General features: G+C 40.1%; 1 protein-coding gene across 1 annotated transcript in view; it reads right to left on the bottom strand.

The window, feature by feature from the left end:
- Positions 1-16,375, bottom strand: part of LOC137175722 (ankyrin repeat and BTB/POZ domain-containing protein 3-A) — a 199,405-nt gene extending 183,030 nt beyond the window's left edge. Inside the window, exon 1 of the mRNA XM_067581550.1 lies at positions 15,090-16,375. Within this exon, the coding sequence (XP_067437651.1) occupies positions 15,090-15,954 (865 nt within the window). The 5' untranslated portion in view covers positions 15,955-16,375. The remainder of the gene's footprint in view (positions 1-15,089) is intronic.
- Between the last annotated feature and the right edge of the window lie 383 nt (positions 16,376-16,758).

The following is a 16,758-nucleotide window of genomic DNA, read 5'->3' as shown; positions in this document are numbered from 1 at the left end:
GTTATGATATCTTGCAAAAATGAAGAGATTTTGCTCACCTTCGCTATTTTAAAGGATTAGTTTGGAGCTGAAACTTGAGTTTAGAGTCTGATTAGGATTGATTTAAGGTCCAGGAAAGAGCCCAAATATGCATGCCGAGGTGTGTTTTACGACTGTAATTACTAAACACTCCCACAGGTGCAGTAATAAAAAATATGCAGGAGTGACTGTGTGTGTCCAGACACCTGTTTCAGTGTCGATATGCACGTCCGCATTAAGTCAGTTATTGGCAATGAATCAGAGCGCAGTAAACCGGAGCTGTGATGCAACCTGTCTGCACCACGTTGTGTCTCTACTTGTCTGTCAGCCAAAGAGCCATAGGATGACGCAAAACAGGTTCAACGAGACCGGTGACAGCAGAGAGAAATTAAAATATAAAAGGAACCTCAAGGGGAAATTATAATTTGTTATTATGCAATAATGTGTTAACGTTACAGGTGTACATAACACATGTATTATGAGGCACTCCACAAACAAAGCAACCAAGCTTGGCTACAGAACAAAACGAGGATGAATGATGCTATCACTGGGAAAATATTTGTTTCACACACACACCCAAATTCCTTTTTCAGTTTTTTAGTTTCAGTTTCAACTCTCCTTAAAAAACAAAGCTCTGTTGGACTTCTTGGAGTTGATTTTTAGGACTCAGTGGAACTTCTTGTTTGCATTTTGTCCCAGAGAATACTGCTTTGTATTGATTTCATCTTTTTATTTCCCCACATTAGTTCTAATGAACTCCTTTTCTTTATAAATCATCCAATTCCTGAACATAAACACTAAATTTATCAATTTATCCTCTTCACTGAGTGTTGGCAGGCCAGTAATGCTATCCAAACTATTACTGACATAAGTGTTTCTCATGATTAGATTCATGCATTAAAAAAAGTAAAATGTCAAACCCATTTCAGGTGATCATATTCATCAGCAACATGGTGATTTTTAGCCGTACACAACCCCCCCAATCACTTACCAACGCCACTTTGTATGGAAACACGGATCCCTAGTTTAAACCAATCTCCCACTCAAAAATACCAAATTTAGCTGCATATCTTTTACAGTTTGAAATCATTATTTCGCCTTGTGGCTGCTACATGCTCTCATTATTTTTAGCTGCCCTCGTTAAGAAAAAAAAAAACAGCTTTTAGAGGAGAGGACAAGACATGAGGCATCAAATGTCTAATTAAAGGACCAGTGTGTAAGATTTAGTGGCATCTAGCAGTGAGGTTGCAACCAAATGAATAAACCTTCCCTCAACCTCCCCATCCAAGCATGGAGAACCCACGGTGGCCACGAAACTCATGAAAGGCCGTCTCTAGAGCAAGTGTTTGGTTTGTCTGTTCTGGGCTACTGTAGAAACATGGCGGTGCAACATGGCGGTCTCAGTGGAGGAGGACCTGCTCCCTATGTAGATATAAAGGGCTCATTTTAAGCTAACGAAAACAAAACAATTCACATTTTCATGGGATTATACACTAATTAAAATATACTTATGAATATAATATTCCATTTCTGCCATTTCCTCTTCCGCTAGATGCCACTAAATCTTACACACTGGTCCTTTAAACATCAATAAAGGGTCAAAGGTTCAGGAGAAAAGTCACCGATGGGGGCTGGTGGGTGCAACAACCATGCACTGATTGCACTGAGCAGAAGTTCGCCTTGTACCTTTCCTTTCAACGTCTCTCTTGTAATCGTTATGAAATACCTCATGTCAGTAGGAGGAACTGTTCCTGCCTACACAATAGCAGTGAACAAAATTGCTACATCTTCATACGAGTTGTAAGAAACTCAGGAATACTGAAGTGGGACTGGTGTTTGTCACTGTCGTTGTTTCTCAATGACTGCTCATTGAGAAGCGGCTTATGTAACAGCTTTAAAAGAAACAAAAAAAAAGGTGTTCCTTTTGTTATTGTGGGCTGTGTGAGCCGGCGATTGCACTTGTCAAGACAGGATTAAGTGGTAGAGTCGGCAAACAAAGCAGAGCAGGGGAGGGAGATTGCTTTCCAAGTTTCATACAAGTGTGGGTCTTAATCACCAAGGGTATTTCCCTAGACTCCATTACCCAGAATGCTAGGTATCCCTATCATTGGCCTGTTTCGTGTCACTGTGGCACCAGATGGTTCTCCCTAGAGCAAGGAGCCTAATTTCCCATCACCACCTGGGAACAGCCAGAAACTGATCCCACACTCAGCCCTCATTAATTAAATGCCGTAATGGCATGCAGTAGCCGCCTGTCCGGTCAGGATACAACACAACACAACACAGTAAAACCCCGTGGCTCAGGGACACGCACCATGTGCAGCAGGCTCTATTTATCTGTGTTCACTTTAATGACCAGTGCAACATTTACTCTCTACTCTCCCTTTCCACTTCCCGATGGCAAGTGGGCGTAACCATGCAATCACAAAACATAAAAATTAGAATCTCATGTAAACTATTCGCTTATAGCTGAGTGATATGTTTGAAATGAATATCATGATATTAATATTTTCATATAGGGCTGCAACAAACAATTATTTATATTATTTTATCTGTGGATTTTAGTCATTTGGACTATGAAATATAAGAAAATGGTGAAAAATGTCTATCAATGTTTTGTTTTGGCTCAATCAACAGTCTATAACCCAAAGATATCCAATTTACCATCATAGTGGACTAAAGAAATCACAAAATATTCACTTTAAAGAAGCTGGAATCGATTATAAAAACATCTGCAGATTAATTTTCTGGCAATCAACTATTTGATGAGCTGACTAATCGTTGCAGCTCTGGTCTTATGTGTAAATTGCTTTTTATTTACAATTTCCTGGGAACCACTGAATTAAATAAGATCATTTTGTAAAATGATATAATCATATTGTCACAATATGATTTCACTGTATGTCAATAGATGATAATATTTAGCTCAGGCCTAAAAAAAAATGTGAAAATGTCAGACACAAGTTGAAATTCCTTCTTTAGTCTGACCAAGCTGAAAACAAAGATATTTATATGTAACAAAAAATCTAAGCTCAAAGGTACATTTACTGGCATTTCAACTAAAGCTTTTAACAGCCTCTCATTGTCTTCATTAGGCAAATTCCTCACCTGCTGAATGAAAACAGCAATAGAAAGCTCCAAAATGCTAGGAAATCGACCTTTGAGCTTAGATTATTTTGTTACATGATACTGTTAGAGAAAAACATTTGAGATGCAGAAACCAGGAAATGTTTCAAATTAAGCGACTATTAAAATTGTCAGTAATCAAATCGAATTATTAATGCTTTGTTTCAACACAACTGTTGTGATTTCAGCCAGATCAACAAAGAAGTTGGTCTGACAGAGATCAGGACAGGAAGATACAGCACTACATACCATAAAAGTTGTTGTAAAATAGTGAAAACCACCATATTCATTCAAACATCTGGTATCTCTGCTTTCTGTCTGCAATCTTGAAGAGGAGACTTAACTGTACTGTATACTGAGAAGCTTCTCTCGGTACATAATTTTAAGGTATGACACACGTATTATATAATTCAATGCATGTGGACAAAGTATGTGTTCTTAGTAAGCCTATGGATAAAACTGCGTAAAGGAGATCCACCACTGCTGTCCACCAGCTGAGGGAAATCATCTGTGAGGTGTTTTGTATGAAATCATCCAACTAGCAGAAATGCTAACATTCAGCTCCTAATCTGTTTTGATCCCTTAAAACCAACCTACTGCAGCTCCTCCACGCTTGAATTACAGCCAAAAGAAAGTAAACAAAAAAGGTTATTGCCTTCTGGTTGAGGCCACAGTGAAGTTCAAAATGACAATACATGAAAAGGAAAAAGTGCAGTTCTACTCTGAATCGGTTCCTGTCTAAGTGTTGACATGCAAGCAGGAAAAGCACTGTCAAAAAGCCTTTCTTGTTGATTCTCGCAAAGCCTTTAATCACTGCTGCTAGAACACGACGGACAGACGAATGGAAGCCAAGTAATCATGTCAGAGTTTTGAGTAATCTTTGCTTATCAAGGCTGTCGGGAGACATCGGCTAACTATCACATTGAACAAAAATGTGACCAAACCAACAGGAAGGCGCCAACACAAAAGGTACAAACAAACCGAGGGCCACTGAAGACACTGAGCCACCGCAAGGAAACATATAAAAGACTTTGTGCACAGGGTAAAGAAGAGGCACATAAAAGACTTCCTGTTTGCGTAGGAAGTTCTCATAAAATTTACAGGAAACCAGTAGAGAAGAAGTGCCAACTTTCAGAATGAAAGGACAGATTTGTACAGCAGGGGGGAAGGTGGGCTAGAGAGGGAGGGTGAGATTTGTTTTTCCTACCGCATGTGTTTTGAAGAAGAATGGATGTCACATCTACAATGTGCATTGGAAAACTACCCAATAAATGTTAAATGGATATGGCTGACAACTTTCTATATTTTTCTTATTGTCAACAAATCTCATGTTCGGAGCCAAACCAACAATGAAGTCATCCTACTTAGAAGTATTGTGTGTGTGTGTCCGAAGCCTGATCTTATTCCTCTGTGCTGTAGACCTCCGTTGTTGTCCAAAAACTATTAAAAACACATTCCCGCACATGCTCAGTGGCGTCTGCCGTACACAGAACTACTCTCCAGAGACTGAAAATGAGATCACTGTTATTAGTCTTTGGAGCCGTTTCTAAACAAACTACGGCTGCAAATACTGCAGCCAGAGGCCAGGTAGGAAGTAGGATCAATTCATTAATGGTTTGGCTCTGCACATGAGATTTGTTGACAAAAAGAGAAATATAGAAAATCACCAGCCTCATCCTTTATGTTGCAAAAAAAGAGATTATTGCTAAGAAATCTTTACATGTATCGCTGTTTTTTGTTTTGACTTGTGCAATTATTTAGTCATAATTGACATTTCCTAAAAGATGGACTATCATTTATACTTTTTGCAGGGACATTAGTTACATTAGTTTTCTCTTGGGGTTGTGAATTTTTGATTCTGACTGACGATGACAGTTTGCAGTACAGTCGTGACTCAAAGCAGCTAACATAGCCGGTTATCATCTATGTTACTTCTTGACCTTTTTGTGCACTTTTGAATGACTCGACTTTAGAGATGTCAACATTTTGCACTTGAATTTTATGAAAAAAACAAAAATTGATATTGATGGAATTTATTTAATATATCGTCCAGTTGTACATTCACATATACAGGGCTTTGGCATTGTTCGATCAGTAGTGCATGTCTCCTAGCAACTCAGATGTCAGTCAACTGTTGCCATGGGAAACACCCTTCCAGAGGGTTGAAGCTTTAACACTGCTCCTAAAAAAATATGTCAAAAAATAGTTTTATCCCGTTTTGCAAAATGGAAAAATACGCACAACAACCACACTGTCATTATAGTGTATTTTCTTACACAAAAAGTGAGGGGAATTCAAATTTCAGTTCGACTTGAAGTGTAAAAAGGGAGGCGAGAGCAGAAATAGTCTGGAGGAAAGAAGCCAGTGGAGAGATATACATCTGTCACTTTTATTCATTTTGAAGTACAGTCAACAGTGAGGCAGACATCAATAACTGCACACATAGTCTGCACAGAGCACTCAGAACAATACAAATGTGACGCTGCATTTAGAGATCTGTTTGATACATTTTGTTTGTGATTTGAATGTATTTCTGCTCACATATAAACAACTTTAACTCCAGGAGTGTGTGTGGTAAATGCATGTAATAATAGCACAGGAGGATAATAAGCATAAGGGGAAGCTGTGATTGATGCCTGCTGCTTTTAAAAAACAACTCACACGGTACTGGAACAATGTAAGTCATCTGCCCGCTTGCATAATTCAGTAGCACAAGGGGTGGGTTGCAATGAGTAACCAAACCAAGCTTGAATACATTGTTGAAGTGATATGATTGCATCCAACTTTACATATATGTTTCCTAACAACTGCTTTGATGAAACATTTAACTCAAGAGGGTGATTTTTTTTCTTTTCTTCTAATCAAATCTTACAATGAGGGCCTGCCTACCTAATGCTTTTTTAATGCTAAATCTGTGAGGTCATGTTGGTTTCACCTTAAGAAATTCCCCTTTTTGATAGCATGAGATAAACACAGTTAAAGCGATACCGCCTATGTACTGAGCACATGTTAAAAAAAGCAATCATGAAAAGTCCCAGAAATACAGACACAACCTCTGACTCAGTAAATGAGGATGTGTTTTTTACACCAACATCCTGATTCCCCGTCCATGAATGACATCAGTGTTACAGAACGCCAAATATTTCACAATCAGTCAACTCGTACTCATATAGTAACATCTGACTCTCAAAACTGCTCAATAGCTTCAGTCATGGTAATGTTTTCCTAGTTTTGATGTTAGTGGCTGACTGTTAAGAAATGTCAGGGACAACTCAAACCAGGCTAGGTTTTATTGTTCGAAAAAGAAATTCTCAAGGATTAGCGCTTTCTAAAGCACAAAGAAGAGCTTTGTGAGCTACAGAGCATGAAAAAAAATGTTTGTTCTTAAGGTGTGATCAAAAGAATCATCAGTGAAAACAGAAAAACAGGCTGAGTGCAACAAGAGTGTATGGGGTGATAACAGAAATGTACAGCCACCTCACAGGAAGGAAAACATACAGTATAGCTGACAGGATAGAAAGTGGTTTTCCCCGCAGATGCAATCTGACAGATTTTACCTCACAGCATCACCAACTACATGATTCAGCGTCACAGCAGCTCAACAAAGTCACACATTTGATTGTAAATCACTTTCTTTTCACTTATGCTGTATTTCAGATATGTTTGAGCTGTGTGATTTAGGGCCTAGCCTGTAATTTATTTTAGCTTAGACATTTTTTTTACATAGTTTTCAATTCTCCCAAAATACAAAAAGTTATCTTTCAACTTATCCCTAGTCATGCAGATAGTTTTTTGTTGGATACCAAGGTTTTGAAATATCAGTTTCTGAGATTTCTGATGCCGCCACGGTGCGGGTTCAGTTGTGATGTTCAAAATAGCTTTTGAAAAACTTAACAGCAACTTCTATTTCTCTATGTGGAAATATGTACGCTGAAATTGCACCCATATTTTATGGTATTGCATTTTGTGACACACCTTGTAACTGGTTTTGAAAGGCGCAACAGAAATAAAATTTACTTACTTACAATCTTCAGCCACTTTGGTTTAGTGTGTTAGCATGGTGACATTTGCTAATTTGCACTGAAAACAAACTACAACTGAGACTGATGGGAGTGACATTAGTTTTTCAGGTATTTCATCACCAAAATATTGGAGAAATTCCAATTTTGACTTGGCGCTAGATGAAAAGTAACAAGATTACCACAGTCACTTAACATTATCATAAGAACACTTATGTCTGTACCAAATCTAATGGCAATCCATTCAATATATGTTGAGGCATTTCACTAAAAACCATCATGGTGGCTTCAGAGGAAAAGTAAGGGGATCACCAAAGTCTGTATGATTCATCGTCTGGGAACCTTGACTGTCAGCACAAAATTTTATGACAATCCTTCCAGTAGTTGCTGAGATATTTCAGTCTTGACCAAAGTATCGGACTGACCAACAAGTTTCATATACTACTAAAATATTGAAGTGCATAAGAAGGGGAAGACAAAAATTCCGTTTGATCTGCAATTAAAAGTGAAACCAAACCTTTGAAAATCTGTTTTAATCATTTGAGTGAACTGACTCTTCAGTGCATGTGGTGGTTGACATTATCCTTTAACACTATGACTCTCCTCACATATAAAAAATAAAGGTGCAAACATGTATTTGAAAACTACAGAGTAAAAAACAGGAAATTATTACTTTAGTTAAAACTATATGTTGCATCACAACCCTATCAGTAGAGAATTCATTTTTTTTTTGTAGTCCTGACAGATGACATCAAATAACACAGTATGTTCTGACAGCTGCTGTCACAAGTTGTGTCGACATCAAAAGAGCCCCAGTGAGTCTCAGACTTTCAGGATGTGTCTCATCTCACCGCGCTGGCGTCTTCGTGCTGTGTATTTGCTAAACTTTGTATGTACAATTAGGTCAATTTGACACCGCAGTATTGTTTCCATTGAATTCTTCCCTACCCGCTGAGGCGTGAGTTCACAAAGAACTCATCAAACACGGCTAACTCCAGTAACAATCAGACACCTGTTGTACCGACATCACTCCTGTAGCACAGGTCAAAGGTCAACAGATGGAGATGATTACACACAACAGTGACTGCATGTCTTTCAACATGGTCTTGAGCAGAGTGTGAAAAATACAGAGAAAGAGAAAACTACTACACACATGGGACGTCCTTTCTTTTACTTCCTTACAATGTTATCTGAGAACCAACACAGAAAGTCAAAGAAACGTCCCCTTCTGTGCACTGCTGTCTTATCACAGCTGTTATTGAGCAACTATTCGACGCGACGGCCACAATATTGATAACACACACGCCTACAAATACAGGAAAACCCAGATGTGTGAGAAACAAGTTGCAGAAAAACTTTTTTGTAAATCAGATGTAAATTACCCACTCATTTGATTTTTACCACACAGAACCACAATTAAAGTGTTTTATTATCAGGTATAGTATCTATATTAATGCTTTCCATTGGAGGGAAAATACAAAAAGACCAAAGTGATCTGTCAGTTACGCCCAACATCTTTTTTTGGGTGAGGAAATAGTTTCAAAACTGGGGAAAGAGGTTAAAATGTCTCATTAGTGTGCTGCAGAGAGAGTATGTTTTTTAATCCAAATGGTCAGAGGTGTCTTCTGGAAATACTTTAAACCTACTGTAGGTGTTTTTAAATACCTCTCTGGGTTTTAAAAGATCACCAGGGATTTATCTTTCAGAAGCAGATAAGCATTGCTCTGTGTCTTGAATGTAATATAAATACATCAAACGTACAAACCAAGGTTATGTATGCCAGTGAACTAATACAGCACATGCCAGTAGGTGTTTAAAAAAGATTTAACTTATTGGACTGTATTGGACTGTGAATGCTAACATTAGCCACTGAGCTGTTAGCTTGACTAGTAGCTGATGTCTACCTCTGAACTGGGCTGATTTTACTTCACTTTTTGATGAATTTCTACACCAACTATTTCCTCACTTTCCTCCAAATCTGGTCTGCAAGAGTAGACTTAGGGTCACAAGAAAGCCCCTTTTGAATGTCCATTTTTAATTTTAGCTAGCTAGTGTTAGCTAGCTGGCTGAATTTAGGGTGTAGTGTCGTTGTATCCACAATCTTTCATTCTGCTCTGCCTTTTATGCCCTATTTCTACTGTACGCACATTATATTTTAGCATTTTAATATTTATTGAATATTACTATACCTGAAATACACATTAATTCTACTTTTAAAATCATGTGCACAATGCTATGTTCCCATTTTTGATTTTACATTTTCATTGTTGTTGGTAGACATTGATTTGGATGTTTTTCAGGCAGTTGGTCAGAGAAAGATGAACTGCATCTGCAATTATACTAAAAAAAATCTGCATTCATATTAGTGTCTGACCAATAAATCTGCCAGGCTGTGAGATCTATATCAGCCAACATTGTTTCCGTATTGGTAGCAATCTATCAACTGATAAATATCAATATATTGCATTACAGAAACTATAAATATGGTACATTGAGCTAGCACTACCATGCTTGTTTAAAGAAAAATGTTTAAAAAATGAATATCGGCCAATATGTTGTTATCAGATTATTGAAATTCTCAAATATTGATATTGTTATCAGCCTCAAAAATCAATTATCAGTTGGGATATAAATCATAGTGACATCCGAGGTCTAACCATTGTCCTTTTTTGATGACATAAACACTCAAATGTACTCACATCCAACATCATTAACATCCTGACATTCCTTCAAAACTATGTAATCCTGCAGGAATCTCTGAGAAGTTGTTTGATGTAGTTTTTCTGATCAGCCATGTAGACTTCTGTGCTGAGACTGTAGAAACACGTCGCCATCAAGGACGAGTGACGCAACAACTTACTTTGTCCAACTGTTCAATAAGGAGCCATGGCTGTGACAGTCCACAGGTCTGAATTTCTAGAAGACATTTTATCTGCAACCACGCAGACCAATCAGATGAATCATGCTGACGTGAACCTGCACAACGGGTATTAAAGATGAATGAGAAGAATTATAATCTTTGTTCTCTCCATTTCCCTGGTGTTTCCCGTCGCTAATTCCTAATCTTAATGACTACCAGATAAGCACAAGTGTTAATTAAAGAGAGCTGCATGGTAATTATATCTCTGAGGGACCTGCGCCAATGCCCCCTCACCACCACCTCATTCCAGCTGACACTCCAGTCTGGTTTCTCCTCCCGCTCTTTTCCTCCCTCACAACATTAAGCATTCACTGCTCTCACACTTCTCTCATTATCTCATCCTGACCCAGTGCTTTCACCTACTTTCTCAAAATGGAAAGGGGATCCACGCTCCAATGACATGGAAGTAATAAAACCACAAAATTTTGGGCTCATCCCTGTTGCCCAGGGCAGAGTTATAGGTGTTATTGGAATTCCTACTAGCGAAGCATATGAAATGAAAGTCAATATTTTTACAAGCCGGTAACATGAAGAGAAAACTAGAAACGGATGCAGCTCATAAAATACATCTCAGCCCCTGAAAACAACCTGAAATAACTTCACAATTACTGATGTCTTTCCCCGAAAATGAGCCGGTGTGGTGTGTGGAGGGGTGTGGGTGCAGCCTTTGGTCTTATGAAATTACTATGACATAAAAATCCATCACAACCTTGCCTGCTCGGGTGTTTGCATCCCCACCAGAATGACAGCAATCTGTCAGCTCCTCTGTGAGTCCACCCCAAGGATGAGAAGGACAGGCGGAAAAATAATAACAGAATGGACAACAAAGGCTTTGCCAGAATCATGTGGTTATGAGTTGAGCTTATTAAAAACCACAGTGGAAAATAAATATGCAAGCACCGAGCCCGCCTCCTAGCAGAAAACACAATAAAATATGGTGTGAAAGACAGAGAGAGAAGAAGGAGGGAGAACAGACGCCCCGCTGCTAATTTAATAGACCGACTATAGCGAGCTATGCAATTCCATTATGTTGTGTCATCTGTCCCGCGGAGGTTGGATCAGTTCCTTGGGGAAGGTCACGGCAAATGACAGACATCATCAGATACAATCAAGTCATTCGGGATTCCAAATTTAACAGCCACCCCGGCAGGTTTGGAAGCTGATGACCATGCTGTTTGTTTCTGACGTCACTTGTCATTTGATGGTTTAACGTGACTGAGAAGAGAGAGTCCAACATGGGGAATCCTTGTTGAAAGCTATACATACAGATTCAGATATTCACCTGTAGCATTTCTGCATACAATATTTGTACAATATTACATGAAAGGTTAGACCACCTGATTTGCACCATGTATGTACGACTGGCATAATATGATAAAATTGCAGCTTAGGATAGAGTTAAGGTTTGGCTTAAAGCAGCTATAATCAATACTTTTATACTGACTGCTTGTATGTGAAAGTACTGACTTTGCAGTTCCCATCAGCTCTATGAAGCTTTATAGCATGTTTCAACTCACTGTTTTGGTTTTACGGCACCCACAACTTCTCTCTAAAAACTCCCTGAGAGACGTGAAATAAACAACTGCTTACTAAGACGTTTGCATATCAACATAAAAGGTGATAATGTGTCAATGTTGGGTTTACAGCTTGTTTTTGCTGCCCCCAAGTGGCCAAAAGATAACACTATTGCAGGTTTAAGGTTGGATAACTACGATAACTTGGTTTGCTTTAGCTTTAGCAGTTACATTAAAAAAAAATAACTCCAGAAAACTTTAGTGTAAGTTTGGAACATTAACCCCTGGATGTAAGAGCTGTGTGAAAATTCCTCACCAGAGAAAAAGCCAAGACCAATTTTTACATTTTCCTATGAGCGGCATCTTGTGATCATGCAAAAATGATCGTTTTCTCTCAGAATCAAAGGCACCACAAAAACAAAGTTGAATAAACAAAGCATGTGACTCTGACAGAGAAGACTGTGGTTTGAATCTTTTCTCCTCTTAGTTATTTGACCATGTGACTACAATATTTCCCTGATCCTTTACTTTGAACAAGTTGATTTAATTACCTACATTTAGAGGTGGCAGATCAGAAAACACTTATATGAATTGTTTCTGTATTGGTCATATAGGTTGTTTTGCTGCCAATTAAATCAACCTACTGTATTTTGTCAATTTGGTAGGTGGACTTGTTGATGAAAACATCACAGCGAGCTATTTCCTCTTTCAGTCATGAGGCCTGCCTCCTGCTTTACGTGACTTGAGGGACATAATAAGAAATTACAGTTAGTTGTTTTCTTTCATAACTCGAATTTTGTTATGAGAGCTTCCTATTCTCACATCGTTTTGTTTTTATTTTTACTTTCTACAGCAGTCTTTTAACATCTCCACCAAACCCTCCACCTGTAGACAGTTAAGCATGTTATAGGTGTTACTACTTTCAGAATTAGTGTTTGTAAGCACATCAAAAACCCCATGAGAGATACATAAGATACCTACATAAAAAGCTTGAATCTGTGCACTCTGAATTCATATACACAAAGTGTCCTTTTTCCTATAATGGTAAATGTTAGAAATCCTATATATATATATGTATATAATCAGAATGTACCAGCGTATATTACTGAAAAAAAGGGATGTAAAGAAAAGCTTCCACTTACTCCAGCTCATTAGTCAGAGCAAAGAGGCTGTCATGTATGGTAAGTGGGAGTGCAGAGCAACATGGATTTAGTCATTATGTGCTGCACCGCTTTTGTTCCCAGGTAAAAATTTTAGACAGGAGACCATGCCTCTCACAAGAGAGGTTACCCTGCTTGCTCCCACCTCTCACTCGCATCAGCTTTGTTTGCAGAGGCTCAACACAACACAGTGAAAAGGAGAAATTACACACAAACGAGCGAATGATGTTTAAAGGTCTGACATTTACAGTGTGAAAGATATTTTTCATATTTTTCAGTTCATGGTCGAGGCTGTCAACTACAGCATCTTGAAATGTTTGATAAGAAACAGTAGGTCACATTTTTCGCCTTCATAACTGTCACAGAGTGACATCATGCTGTTGCGCCTGAGTGCAAATTGTAGCCTCCTCTGCACCAGCAGGAAATGATGCGTTCGGCGGGTAGGAGTGGAGGGGGATGCATGCTTGGCACTGCATCTTGTCTACAGAGTGGTACCTGTTTCTCTGCTACATTTTCAAGACAAAGCAGTTGTGTGCAGCATTGTCGAATGAAGACGTATAAGAGGGTTTATGAGGGGATTAAATGGTGGGACGGAGAGTCCCTCGACCAGTTTGTTATTCATATCAGAGCTGCAACAAAATTAACTAATTAGTCAATCGGCAGCAAATTAAACAGCCACTATTTTAATAACCGATCAATCATTTCAGGTATTTTCCAAGCACAAATACCAAACATTCCCTGATTCCAGCTTCTCAAATGTGATGATTTTCTGCTTTTCAGCGTTTTAAATTAATGTAGAAAATAATCTACAGATAAATCAATAAAGAAAATAATGATAGTTGCACCTCTGATTCAGTTTTATGTTCTTATTCTTTTGTGTGTTTGTGTTGTTGTTGTGTGGGTTGTACATGACAAAGACTAAAAGGTTTGGATTATAGAGAAGAACCTGTTACATTAGAAAAATAACCTGCATCCATGAAATTGAATTTGATATGACTCAGGAACCTATGAGAGACATTTCAGATCAATTTTTCTTCATACAGCTTCTGGAACAATCCTTCTCTGATGGGCTATTATGGAGGCACGGCTCATCCACAAGACAGGTTGCACACGTGAAAAATTCCTCTCACTGCCGACATCTTTGTCTCTCCACCTCCATCAAGTTCACTTATAAGTGCTGACAGAAAACAATCACACTGCAACAATTAGCAAAAGAGCTGCAATAACCAAGGATTTTTTTTTTTTGGTCAATATTGCACAGACCAGTTTGGCACTCGGTTAAAGAATAGCATTTCAAGTCCCTTCTGCTTTATAGTTTCAGCCAGCTCATTCAGGGCTTTGGATAAGAGGGCCAACCCACACTGACAGCTTACACCTTCTGCAGTGAGACAGTAATAGCATTACCAACAAGGCCAGCACACAATATAAACACAAATCCTGTTTCTGCAACATCACGACACACATAACATCTCTGCACACCACGCACCTCCGAGAGTCTCTGATTGGATGAACTACTGAATCAAAAACAATCATTAACATTAACATTATTGTCTCTAATTAAAGTCTGAGAACACAACAGCTTCAAAGAATTAGAAGTTTGAGCTTGTTTGATCTTTTTAGACCATAAATACCTATTCTGACTGTTGCTGCTGCTGCTGCTGCTGCTGGTGGGGGGTGGGAGGGGGGGCTGTCATAACCAAGATAGGAAGCTCCTGTTTCAGAGGTGGGCCTTGAGGTCTAAACTGAGAGTAATAAATATTCAAGAAACTGTCAAGTCCTTTTGTTTGGAGTGCAATTACACGAGCTAGAGAAGCAGTGGTTGTTCCCCGGCATAATTACACCGTTAATAGTCCTTTTCCAACACGGTTCACCAAGCAGATTATCACTTTACGCACTGCAAAAAGTAGCTCATCGATCACGTATTCGGATTTAAACTTGTATTGTCCTCCAAACAAATAAATAGGCTAAAACTTGAAAGGGAGATATTTGTTTTTGATTAAATCCAGTTTTATTGAATCAAGCTTCATTGCTCCCAAGTGAGTCACCACTAAGTCATGATACAGCCACTTGTTTCTAGATATTTCTTAGAACAGAGGACACCCATCAGATATAAGTGGTAGCCTACTTGTCTTAAGGGGAAACGACTGATTATGATTATATGGATTACATAGTGGATTTTACAGTGGATGGGGAGTGTTGACTGAATACACAAATAAGCCCCCAGCACGGACCACCAGTGGTTCAGAGTCCAATTATGTTTCATTGAATCATATTTCAACAAATAACCAATGATTGGCATGTTATATGTTCTTTTTTTTTTAACTTTTCTTACCACTTGAATTCTTGCCACATATGAGATGCTGGTAGGGCTGCAGCAGACCCCAGATCTCCGAGTCGTTGTTGATGGCTTGCTCCAGTGACTCCAGCGTAAACTTGGGGACCCCGTTGTCCCTCTCCACCAGCGCGCTGCGCAGGACGCGGCTGAACACCTCTCTGAACAGACTCTCCATGCAGGCGGAGAGGTATATGGCAGCGTGTTCGTGGATCCTGAGGGCCACCCGACTATCAACCATCCACCTGAAGAACTTCCCGACGGAGAAGACCAGCCCGCAGCGCGCCGACTTGCCTCGGCTGAACTTGTCCCCGGTGCTCATGTTGTAGAGGGAAAGGGCGCTGAGAGCCGCCGTGATGCAGTTGACGGAGATGGTCCATGAGAGCACCACCTTGATGGCGCTCTGGATCTCATACTTGGTGCACTTGGCGTAGCGCAGGCTGAGCCGCTGCGCCTCCCGGGCCACCCTCACCAGCGCGCGGCTGATGAGAGCCGATAGCCGCGCCAGGACCTCGGGTGGCGGGTTGCCTACCATCAGCTCCTCGTCTTTCCTCAGTGCGCCCTCCACCTCGCCGAGGCTCCATGGCACGTCCTCCAGCTCGGGCAGCTTGGCGCACTGACCCGAGCACTCCAGTATCTCCGTGTCCTCCGCCAGGACGGTGTTGACTGTGTCCAAACTGTTCTGTCTGCTATGCATGGATTCCGTCAGATGCCAGCAGTTGCCCCCATGCGGAAAGGACTGATGCGTGTCGGAGCAGCACAGCGACACGCTGGACGATCTGACCGAGTCCGCGGCTCCACCATAACCAGAATCAAGCGTTAAATCCTCCAGCGTCCTCACGACTGTCTTACCATTGCCTGCCATAACTGCACCGCATACTGTTGGGTATGCTTGGTCTCTCAATTAAATGCCACAAACTCGTTTTGGTGTTTTCGGTGTTCAGCCGCTGTCCGAGGGCTTAACTGTATATTCCCCGCATGAAAAAACATAAATGAGTGAAACGACAGAAGTGAGCCTTTTACTTTCCTCCTTCTCTAAGTGGCTGGATGTCTTCGATCTCCTCTTGTCCACAACTTCATACGCGTAACCGGAGAGCGCACAAACCCTCGGCGCTCACTGCAACAAGCGCAGAACAGGCAGGACTCCGATAGGGAGGAGGGGCCTGGAGCCCCGCGGGCTAAAACAAGCCAATCCGCATCTCCATCAGCGTTGACTGACACACACAACCGGCTACCTTTCGGCAACGACTACCTGCTGCTGGAGAAACATAACTGCAGAATTAGAGATACACACGTAGGCTGCTGTGCCAACCAATCTGTTATTTGTAGTATAGCTGCAGTGAAGTGATCATGGCAGTGTCAGGATGAGAGGTGGATCCCCAGCTGAGACAACACATGGTGGAAATGTGAATTATGATGGTGGGAAGAAAATTAGGAGAAAAATATAGGACTGCCTGTTTTATTTTGAAATTCAGGTGATAGATCACATTTTCAGAGTCCAAATGGAGGAGAGTGTCACAATTTGAGCAGTCCCTTTTTTGATAAATATCATTTATTTTTCTAGGTACCTACAGCCATGCAGCAGTTTCCCCACCTTTTTATTTACTATCATTGATTACCAGCTCTGTTGGTGTCAGTAAAGAGTGGACTTGTGTGCAAAAAGCAGCCT

Source organism: Thunnus thynnus, chromosome 23 (genome assembly GCF_963924715.1).
Source record: "Thunnus thynnus chromosome 23, fThuThy2.1, whole genome shotgun sequence".
NCBI lineage: Eukaryota > Metazoa > Chordata > Actinopteri > Scombriformes > Scombridae > Thunnus > Thunnus thynnus.
Note: the sequence above shows the minus strand (reverse complement) of the source record. Positions and strands in the feature narration are given on the sequence as shown.